This window comes from Formica exsecta, unplaced genomic scaffold (assembly GCF_003651465.1).
Source record: "Formica exsecta isolate Colony F162 unplaced genomic scaffold, ASM365146v1 scaffold1915, whole genome shotgun sequence".
Classification (NCBI taxonomy): Eukaryota; Metazoa; Arthropoda; class Insecta; order Hymenoptera; family Formicidae; genus Formica; species Formica exsecta.
The window spans coordinates 3,236-15,115 of NW_021849214.1; the positions used below are offsets into that span (position 1 = coordinate 3,236).

Genomic DNA, 11,880 nt, shown 5'->3' on the forward strand with positions numbered 1-11,880 from the left:
AAAAGATGAATAGAGAAAATATTGATATATATGCTCGATCGAAACTAGATAGAAAAGACGATGGGTAAAATGAATCAATTTTTGCCTAAAAAGTGTAACGTAAGTTATACATGTTATCTTACGTTTTCGGGGTCGCTGAATATAATGGTTAGCAGTTTTATCTATGTAAACCCGCGGAAAAGTGGTCAAAATTTGCCTTAAAGAAACGAATTTGTAACTAGCAACTACATAATTTTTCTTACAAATAATTATGTGTTTTTTTTTACACCAATTAATTCTTCTCATTATTTTGTGCATAAAAATATTAAGGTAAGTTCATCGAAAAATTAATATTCTACGAGATATTTCCTAGTTTATGTAAAATTATATCAAATTAAAGTATAAAATATCTCGTAAATTATTCACTTTTTAGCCATTCTGCCCTTATAACTTTTATGCCAAATATTGCGAGAAATCGATTAATATAAAAAAATTAGGTTCCATTAAAAAAAAATGAAGGGGCCTCTCGTTTTGTCTCTTAGGGATCTCTAACATTTTTTTTTATCCATCGGATTGGCAGCCGCCGTTACCTCAATATTTTTATGCACAAAATAATGAGAAGAATCAATTGATGTAAAAAAAACACATAATTGTTTGTAAGAAAAATTATGTAGTTGCTAGTTACAAATTCGTTTCTTTAAGGCAAATTTTGACCACTTTTCCGCGGGTTTACATAGATAAAACTGCTAACCATTATATTCAGCGACCCCGAAAACGTAAGATAACATGTATAACTTACGTTACACTTTTCAGTCAAAAGTCGACTCATTTTACCCATCGTTCTTTGTGGTACGATTAATAAATTATTTGTAAGATTGAGTGATATACTAAATTAATATTTCTCTCCTAACATATTTTCGATATTCTCAGGCGATATTAAGCAATACCAAGCGCACCGAGGAAAGTCGTTTATATAACTTATTTCAATCTTGGGGCGGCACAGGTCTTTTCACCAGCACAGGTAACATAATGGCATTAATATATAAGCGTACATACTTTACTATTACAATTTGTGTTCGATTTGTCTCCATCACAGAAGATCAAGTAAAATGTTACATGATTAGACTTGAATATTATTTTTAAACTCTTACATAACTTCTTTTTGTCATAAAAAGTAATAAATTTGAAAGAAATTCGTAAGTGAAGTTATATTGAGAAATGATTCCGCCGTGATACATGTATTCTCAAGTAAATAAAAGTAATAGATGTTTCAAGAGTAAAGAAGATTTTCAATTAAATCGAACACCATCACATAACAGACTTCTTAATAAATTATAGTTTCTCTTTGGCTGCCAATTTATGAAGTTTTAATTACAAAATAATAATTAAATTCAAATTTGTACTTGCAACTTCTTTTATCGCAAAAATTTTATAAAAAAGTTTAAAAAATTATAAAAGAATTTTGCGCGATATAAGAGAAATAAATTTAAGATAATAATATTATTTGAGAATTACTCAATAAATATTAAACTAAAAAAGAGAATAATCTTATATAATATTATTTTTAAACATATATTATTATTTTTATTTTATTTCACAATTTGCGCTATTTTAATTTTGTTCTAGGCGCTAAGTGGCATGCGCGACGAAAATTATTAACACATGCGTTCCATTTCAATATATTGACTCAATATGCTGATATATTGATCAAGAAAGGTGATTATATGACAAAATCTCTGAAAGATGTCGGAGGGGCAGTTGTAAAAGATTTAGTACCATTTATTAGTGAACATACTCTAAACGCCATATGCGGTAAGATTTTTCTTTAAAGTTCTTATTGTCCTGTATTATGTACAGGGATTTCGTTCAAATTGATATCATAGCTTAAGATAAGAAGATAATTTATTCCCATATAAAGTATCGATGATGCAGAAAAAATAGATAATATCCTATTTTTTATACTCAAAGCTACTAATGAAATATTCAGTTGTAATTATCTTCGACTGTATATCCGGTCTTATATAATATATGCACTTGCAGAAACTGCCATGGGAATCTCTCTGCAAAAACTCAATGAGTTCCAGCAACAGTATCAAAATGCGGTTCACGACATAATCGAACTGATATTTTATACGTAATTTATGGATATAATAAATAATTGTGTGATATATTTATAATCTTTTAAGTTATGATTGTGTGTGATATATATTTTCTATATATATTTTGAATAACAAATTAAATATTGAATAATCATGTAAAGGTGAACAATTAGTTTGAGACGTCGATTTGTTTTAAGCCGCGATTAGGGATCAAAATCTATTGTACGTGCTTCGTTAAATGTTTTATTTCAAAATGAAAATTGTTTCAATCTTTAAAATATTGAAAATATTGTAAATATTAGAATATTGAAATATTAAGTAAAATGAATTGTGCAATAAAATCTGAAGAGAAATCATATTTGATCAAAAAATCTATAGTTAAAACAAATATAATATTTTTAGAAGATTCTAAACATCTTTTTTGTAATATACATAATTCTAAATTAATTTTTTTATCTATATTCTCTACAATTAATAAGATTACTTAAGGTAGTTGTTTCGTATTATAAATCGCAATTAACAAAAAAAATTTGAAAATTTAACTTTACGTTAATAAATGTGGCATTTACACGTTTATACAATTTAAAAGCAATCGACCGTTCTGAACGCAAGATAATCGCTATCAAAAATTGCACTTTTTACATGTATTGCATACACAAAGCGTACGAAAATCTCGTATTTTGAATTTTAATCATTAGAACGAACAACAAGAAAGTGATGAAAAACGAATATATAGTAGAAGGACACTTTAGGAATATTAGTAAAAAAAAAAAAATATTGCATGGATTTACGGAAAAAGTATGTTATGAATCATATTATTTTTTAAATCTGCCACACAAACGTTATCTTTTATATAAAATTACAATAGATATTAATAATACATTATGCTATTAATATTTATGATATAATACGATATGTGCTATTGTTATGTAATAGACAAAATCATTTTAAAAATTTAATATCATATTTGTGCGTAGGTCATCGCGGAACGAAAACTTTATCACGAACGCACCAATGGTCGATATTTGAAAAATCTTGAAAATGACAAAGAGACAGAGATAGATGTCGAAGTATTTGGAAGTACGTAAGAGATCAGAGCTAATATTTAAGTTTGATTACGCAATCGAACATTAAATTATGCCTGTAATATTTATACTAAACACATAATCACACGTAATAATGCAACATATGTCTGCTGTAAAATTGAATCATTATTATTTTTAATAGAAAATCTACATTTTTAAACAAAAACAATGTTATATAATTAAAGCACGACATGCAAAAATGAGATTGACGCTAACGTGTTTTTTTATTTCTAGTTAAAAAAAGCGGCTAACCATGTTGGATCTCTTAATAGCGGCATCTCAAGACAATTTGTTGACTGATTTGGACATCAGAGAAGAAGTCGATACGTTTATGTTTGCGGTATGTATCTGAATCTCTTTTTCTAATTTTTTGTACATATCATCTAAGCACGTTTAACTATAATACGGTATGCATATGACGATGATTACAGGGTCACGATACTACAGCGATGAGTATGACCTTTGCTTTATTACTATTAGCTGAACACAAAAATGTCCAGGTATTTTTTTCTCAGTATATTGCAATATACACTACTCAAAAAAAATAGGGAACACTCTTCATACCCTAAAAATTGGGCTATTTTCAAACCGCTGAAACTCGACGAAAAATCATCGTAGACAAAAAATTAAAAAAAGCATTTTAAAGCTTGAAATTTCAACTTTAACGTCCTATTGTTGATTTTTAAAAAATTGTTTATCTTCCGTGTTCTGTACTTTAAAAAAGAAGCTCAATAAAAAAATTTCTTTCGAAAAATTCATCTCAAGTTCCATAAACTACAACAGCTTGCCTACAAAATGCTTTTTTAAAAATTTTCCTACGATTTTGTTTGACCGAATTACACGATTTTGAAACTAAACCTGTATTTTTAGAAATAATGTCGATAGTTGTCGAAAAATCATCGCAAACAAAAAAATTGAAAAAGCGTTTTTTGAAGCTTGAAGTTTCAACTGTAACGTAATATCAATAGTTCAAAAAATTTTTTTTATTTTCTCATTTCTAGAAAATACAGATTTAGTTTCAAAATCGTGTAACTCAGTCAAAAAAAATCGTAGGAAAATTTTTAAAACAGCATTTTGTAGGCAAAATGTTGTAGTTTATGGAACTTGATTGTGAGATGATTTCTTCGAGAGAATATTTTTTATCGAGCTGCAAAGTGTCAAAAATACATAATTTTAAGAAACAAAACAATGGGTTTCTTTTTAAAACAAAGAAGATAAAAAAAATGTTTTAAACCACCGATAGGGCGTTAACTTCAAGCTTCAAAATGCTTTTTCAACTTTTTGTCTACGATGATTTTTTGTCAAGTTTCAGCGATTTGAAAATAGCCCAATTTTTAGAGTATGAAAAGTATTCCTAATTTTTTTTTTGAGTAGTGTGTTATTTAAATTGCAATTTTCATTCAAAGTAAGTATAGATATCAACCTTTTGTTGTGATGTATTTTGTCATTCATTAAAAATTTATTTGTATCTATGCATACAAAAACCGAAATATTATAAAATACACTTTAATTATTATCGATGAACGATCATAGGAACGTGTGAGGGTTGAAGTCGATACCGTGATGCAAGAGAACGGAGGGAAACTTATCATGAAATCGTTGCAAAATTTACCATATTTAGACAGATGTTTAAAGGAAACGCTACGTTTATATCCCACCGTGTTTTTTGTAGTACGAGATGTTAAGGAGGATGTAAAATTACGTAATTAGTCACTTTTCTGCTACATATATTTTTTAATATGTCACATTTTACAGAGTAGGGGAAAATAGGGTAAAACCGGGTAGGCGGGTCAAACCGGGTACCTCTGTTTTTTCGTGATAAGTGCTACTATCTTTGGCTAACTCGTGTTATTAGTTGTAGGTTGATGCCATCATTATTTTGAAATGAACCGTGCCCACGTGCACACGATATTTCCTTTTTGAAAGAAGTTCAAAATTTTCGGGCTAGAAAAGATCGATATCGAGGCAACAATCGAATCGTTATGGATTTTTCCTACACAGAGCATTTGTTTCGGTAAATGTAGCATTGCATTCTGTACATATTATATCGCATTAGTTTTGATCGTCACTTTGTACGCCGGAATATACAGCTTCCGTGTTTGTCATTTTTTTCGTGTTGAGGCAAAACCTACACATCTCATGTAATGAAAAGAGGAAACACTGTTATCCTGACTTTGTTTCCCTATAAAAAGCAATTGGAAACAAAAACAATCACTCAGAAAAAAATACCACTAAAAAAAAATCTTTTTAAGATCTAAAAAATTAAATAAGAAAGTTTTGCAGCAATGTAGAACAAGAGGATATCTTTATTTGTGATTTTTGTCAATAAAATACATCTTTGTATAGTTTAATTAAAATAAATTTAGATTTTGTAATTGCACGGTGTTTTACATGTTTTTAAATGGGTACCCGGTTTTACCCTACCGGCAAAACCGGGTATTTTGACTTCTTCAAAAAATCTTGTTTTCCTCGGTACAAATTTTTTTTTTTCAGTAGCTAGCTTCATTTTCTCAATTTAAGGTCCACTAAAGATTACTAACGGTTAGTAAAATTTTTTTTACTGTCTGATTTTTTGTAGGAAGATAAATCCAAAAAAGTACCCGGTTTTACCCTACCTTTTCCTATGTATTATCAAATGTAAAATAAGTTTAATCGTTTTAAAATTTAAAAATACAATATATATGTACATGTTATTTCTCAAAAATTTCTCTCTTTTAATTTCATGAATTTTTATATTTTGTAATTTTATAATACACTTTTCACAGATTCATATGTCGTACCGTCTGGAACAATCTTATATCTTAATATCTACGGAGTTCACAGAGACCCCAATTTTTTGCCAAATCCAAAAGTATTTGATCCGGATAGATTTTTGCTCGAGAGGATACGGAATCATCATCCTTATTCTTATCTACCGTTCAGCGCAGGACCCAGGAATTGCATAAGTGAATTGCTCGCGATTTTCTTTTTTTCTTTGTCGATAGTTTTTGATAAGACTTTGAATTGTAGGTCAACGATTCGGTCTGTTGGAGTTGAAAGCTATGATTGCTCCTTTGGTGCACAATTTTTACTTGGAGCCCATAGATTATTTAAAGGATATCCGGTTGAAGTTCAATATGTTGATTTGTCCTTCTCATCCGGTTCATATAAAATTTATTCCGATCAGCCGCAGACAAACTTTCAAAACTAACATGAATATCACATGAGTGTAAGAAATTGATGAAAATATTTTATAGAATCTTATAAAAAAATGATTTTACAAAATGATCCAACATGTAATTGTGTGTATATTTTACGTTAAATATGTTTTACTTCAAATTAATTCTTCTATTATTTTTATGTGTAATCTTTCTCTCATATATTTTATTACTTTCGGATCTTTATATCTTTATTACATTAATCAATATTTAATATTTCAAGAACATATTAAATAAAAAAGAAAAAATATTATAGTGCTCGTATCTTTCTCTATTTCTAATAAACTCTCATTATTATTACGTTCTTTAGCTGGAAAATGGCTATAAATATAGACCTCATATTTTTATTGTCAGTTCGCAAAGATTTGTTTTCTAATACATGAATTTACATGAATCTACTTGAATTTACTTGAAGAGATTTGCAATTTCAATTTAGTAGTGTTTCAATTAATCGCCGCATCAGCGATTCTATTAGGTAATCAGCAATATTTGTATAGAATAAAATTTTATAACATTTTATTGCAAAATCTGAACAATATGTTACAATAATATCATAATTAGTGTATGAGCGTGATTTTTACATCAGTTTTTTCAAATAGCACAAGTTGTTAGCTTTTGATGTGATTGTTAGGGAGGGCCCCAATTGCCTACAAATTTATTGCCAACAGCATCGATTGCCAACAGACCGTTTGCCAACAAATCGTTTGCGCACAAAACTTTTTGCCTACAAATCGATTGCCTACAAACACATTTGCGCACAAATAAAAAAATTGAAAGATGAACGTACCTTTGCTCACACGATATTATTGCGCACAAGCTGCATTGTACACATGACATTATTGCCTACGGAACGATTGCCTACAAGTTCTGTTGCGCACAAATCTAAACATTAAGAAACGAACATACGTTTGCACACATGATACTATTGCCTACAAATCGATTGCCTACAGACACTTTTGCGCACAAACAGAAAAATGTTTTGTGCGCAAACGATTTGTTGGCAAACGGTCTGTTGGCAGTCGATGCTGTTGGCAATAAATTTGTAGGCAATTGGGGCCCTCCCGATTGTTATAATCTTATTAGATGTATATTATATTATTTTTATGGAAATTTTTAACAATTAAATAAACAACAAAAACAAAGATAGAAACGTCTTTAAGCGATAATTATATAATTTGTATATTATATAAAGACATAATATACTGGGATAATAATTTTGATAAAAAACTGATAAAAATTTTAAAAATAATTTATTTATGACAGATGCTTCATTAAATAGCTCCGGCTTATTACAAAGCAACTTTGTATCTTTGCATAGCAATAAAAGTATATGTATAAAAATATAATACTTACAAATTTGCATAGAATTTATAGTTATGTATGTACTAAATAAAATTATAACAAAGCGAAAAACCACTTTTATATTAAATGTTTGAGATAATTGATAAAAATAAGTAAGAATAATATTCGCCATAATTATGATACTATTAATCACTGTCTAGATTTAGATAGGATCTTACAAAATTTTATCTTATATAATAAATGAACAAACAATTATACAATATACAATTATACAATAAATAAACAAACAATAGCCAGTTAAAAAATTTGATTTAATTTAAAAATTTGTTACGTGAATAATGTTTCTTTTTATTACAATAAACAAATTTATCATATTTTTTATAGCTCTTTAAAGTTAACTATAAAAAATATACAATTAACATATTTTAGTTATTGTTCTCCTTTTCTCTTTCTCTCTCTCTCTCTCTTTCTTTGTCTCCATTTGCAATTAATATATTTAGGATATCAAGACAATTGTCAGTTTTATCCAGATAGCAATAAATGCGCATGCTACATATGAGCCATTGTGCGACTCGTGGCAATGCTGTGCTGATACCGACGCGAAAGAATATTATACGATAATCTAGATTAAAAATAATTAACTATGAATACAACATTAAAATACATATATTAATCTACATATATTATTAATAAGCTTAATTCAAAATATTAGAATAAATATATATGTATTAGAAAATAATATCACAGACATGAAAAAAGTTAAAGGAAAAAGTTAAAGAAAAATCAAAATACAATTTAAAATACAATTCAAAATACAAAAACAGATGGTTCATTTTGATGCATTAATGATTCAGCATATTTGTATTCAACAGACAAATTTGTTTTTATAACATTTACAAAATATGATATATTAATCCATATATTAAAAAATCATACTTTCTTATTTACATAATTAATTGTATAATTTGAATATCTCAAAGTGATAAGAAAACTTGTAACCGCATGCATGAAATATTTTTGTTAATGCAAACGAATCGAGTATCATTAATGCACCTAACAATAAGCGTACAAAATTAAAATATTAAGTATGTGGCGTACAAAAAAATATTTACCAAACAGATATATTTATACTGAGATAGATATATATTACTATTATCAGTTTTCATTAACTAATAACTATAATACTAAATTGTCAAGATACTTTATCTGAGATTCGATTTGGTGAGAGCGTATATCTAGCTTGTTTAGAATTATATTATTCAGTTGTTCCTCTTTTTTCAATTGTCTTATCATTTCCGCATTAATCTAAAATAAATAGTTTTTATATTAATCATCAAAAAATTATCAAAGGGAAATATAATGATAACTTTTGCTTGTTTATTTGAAATACTATAACACAACACTGTAATAAACACATTCTATGCAAATAGAAATAAAATTAAATAAACGATTAATAAGCAAGTACATTTTAGTAATTGTATTTATAAAATTTACCTCGAGAATTTTATCTAAAGGTTCTTGCAAATTTTCTAATGTTCTCCTTATTGTATAATTTTTTAATTCCTCCAAATTTTTAGTCAGAAACTTGTTCATCTACAAAAAAGATTATTTTGATATTTATATCAACTTTAAATAATAGTTTCATCTCTCGCACCATAAGAATCATATTTCAAATTTATATAAGCGAATACAATTTTTACCTGTTTGAGTTGTTCCTTAGAATATAAATGATTTATAAGAACTGTTAATGCTACAACCGTATTGATTTTCCTATAAAAAACGCAATAGTAGATATATATAACATACACATAAACTTATGAATGATATATTTATGAGAAAATTGTCAAATTACTTTGGTTTTATTTCCTTAAATTTGTTTAATATAAAGTTAAGTACTTTATTTTTCCTCGCGTACTTCGCAATAGTAAAAAGGAAACAATTAATATAATCTTGATTGCGAAAATCTTTTAGCAACATAATCGATGTTTCACTATCATTTCCTATCAGATTTAGATAGTCTGTTATAAAATCTGGATGCTCAGGGCAAGCCAGAAATTCTAAAACTTTAGTTTTAAATTTTTCCTTTCCCATACGATGTACTGCCCACCAAGTAGAGTTTTCATAACTCATAATATGAGGATCGGGCATTAATTTTAAACCATTACAATATGTCCATTCTTTCCACCATGGTAAGAGTCTACGAGGTTAAACAAAAAATAAAATTTTGTCATATATGTTTAGCATATCTTGCTTTTATATTTTGGCCAAGCAATGTATTAAACATAGCATGAAATATTTACAAGCAAATTGGACTAAAAAAGACTAAATATGTGAGAAAAAGTACTTGTTTTCTTCGGGATTTGCGAGATGTTGTCTTAAATCACGGTTGGCTATTTCTATGCATATCCGATCATCAAAAGAACACGCCCATTTTGCAGCTTCTTGTCTTAAACGTTTTCTAAAATCGTTTTCATTAGGAATTTCTTCGTATACAAGTTCTTGAAGCACCTTATATAAAATACTCCGCATTCTTATCTAAAAAAAGAAACCATAAATGATATAAACTTTATATTTTATAATTAATAAAATATATATTTAAAACTAAATAAAATTAAATAATAAAAATTAAATTAAATATAAAACTTATATTTTTGTCACCATGAAAAAAAAAAATTTGTATAGGGGTAAAATGACAAAATAGAGATGGCAAATTGATTATTTTTTATCTAAAATCTAAATGATGTTTATGACCCAATATGAAATTTATTAAAAGTTTTTGAAAATAATAAATAATCTGTTATACAGGGTGAGTTTTTTTAATCTTAACAGGCAAATATTTCAAAACCTGTAAGTTTTAGAAGAAAACTTTTTAGACAAAAGCAGTTTGGTTCTAAGGGAGAAAGTAGATAGGAATATTAGTTAGACCTTGGGTAGCATTGTTAAGGTCATATCAAGGTCACATTAAATTTTTTAAATTAAAACCTCTATTTTTTATTGCATATTCTTATAGCCGTTTTTTTCTAAAACTTACTTTTGAAATATTTGCCTGTTAAGATTAAAAAGACTCACCCTGCATATTATGCTCTTTCTCTCCTCATAAATTAACAAGAAGTCTATTAATATCTACCTTGATTTTATCAGTTTTTCTTTTTGGAAGTGGAAAAACACTCGACATGTATTCTAAAGCTTTAAACATAGGATACCATGCTACAAAATCTGTTTCTTGTTCTAGATATTCTGTAATCTTCCAGAATATGGAAGAATCGAGTTGTTTCGTTATCATGAAGTGAAAAGCGTCATCAATAATTTGAGCACGATTAAGAACGTGTATTTTTATGTAATTCTTAGAGGCTAAGTATCTTGCAATTTTTTTCCAATTCTCTAAATCGTAATTGACTCGATAATATCCTGTAAACAACATATAAATTAAAAATGTAATCAGGATTCTCTGTCAATTTTTACTTTATGTAGTGTTTTGAAATACAAATATTATTGTAATAGTACAAATATTATTGTATTCTATAAAAAAAAAGATTGTTTGTGCCGTAATAGAAAATTATTCATATATTTTGTTAATAAATAAATATTTTCAAGAAAATTAAATTGTTAACAGTTTGATTGTAACATAATTAATCGTCATATTGTCGTTAGATATAATGCATAGAAATGATGACTTAATTCATATATATGTATATGTGCAGCATAAATTTTCAATTTCACTTTAAAGAATTATATTTTAAAAAATGTTATTTTTTATGTAAAATATAAAATATAAAAGGAAATTACATACAATTTAATCTTTTAGACAAGATAAATTATCTATTTATGAGTTGACATAGGAAATTACCTACAATTTAATTTTTTTAAACAAGGTGAATTCTAGAATCTAGAAAATACAATTTTATTAAGAAATATTAGCGTATGTATATGTTGATATAAACTTTTTTTCATGTTTTGGTGTGGAGAGCTTGCCTCCGAAGTTTGTCCCTTTATTTTAGTTACACCCTATATATATATGTACACACACACACAAACACGGTGTAACTAAAATAAATAAATAAATATATATATGTATATATATAGGGTGCGGCACTTATAGTGACGCGGGCATATTTTTCGGAAACGAAGTGAGATATCAAAATATATTTCAGACAAAAGTTGCATGGTTTCGAAGGGGTCACATGATAAAAATATGGATTTGACCTTAAGTGGTCTTTT

At 27.4% G+C, this 11,880-nt stretch overlaps 1 protein-coding gene and 1 pseudogene across 1 annotated transcript; one reads left to right on the forward strand and one right to left on the reverse strand.

The window, feature by feature from the left end:
• The first annotated feature begins 1,651 nt into the window (after nucleotides 1-1,651).
• Nucleotides 1,652-6,449, forward strand: LOC115233946 (annotated as a pseudogene).
• Nucleotides 6,450-8,422: 1,973 nt separating this feature from the next.
• On the reverse strand, nucleotides 8,423-11,089 carry LOC115233947 (aminopeptidase N-like). The gene is made up of 6 exons (XM_029804599.1): nucleotides 10,790-11,089; nucleotides 10,007-10,197; nucleotides 9,515-9,859; nucleotides 9,363-9,432; nucleotides 9,157-9,255; nucleotides 8,423-8,967 (listed from the first exon to the last, which is right to left on the reverse strand). The coding sequence occupies exons 1-6, from the start codon at nucleotides 11,081-11,083 to the stop codon at nucleotides 8,839-8,841; spliced, it is 1,128 nt and encodes a 375-aa protein (XP_029660459.1). The 5' UTR covers nucleotides 11,084-11,089; the 3' UTR covers nucleotides 8,423-8,838.
• Nucleotides 11,090-11,880: the final 791 nt, after the last annotated feature.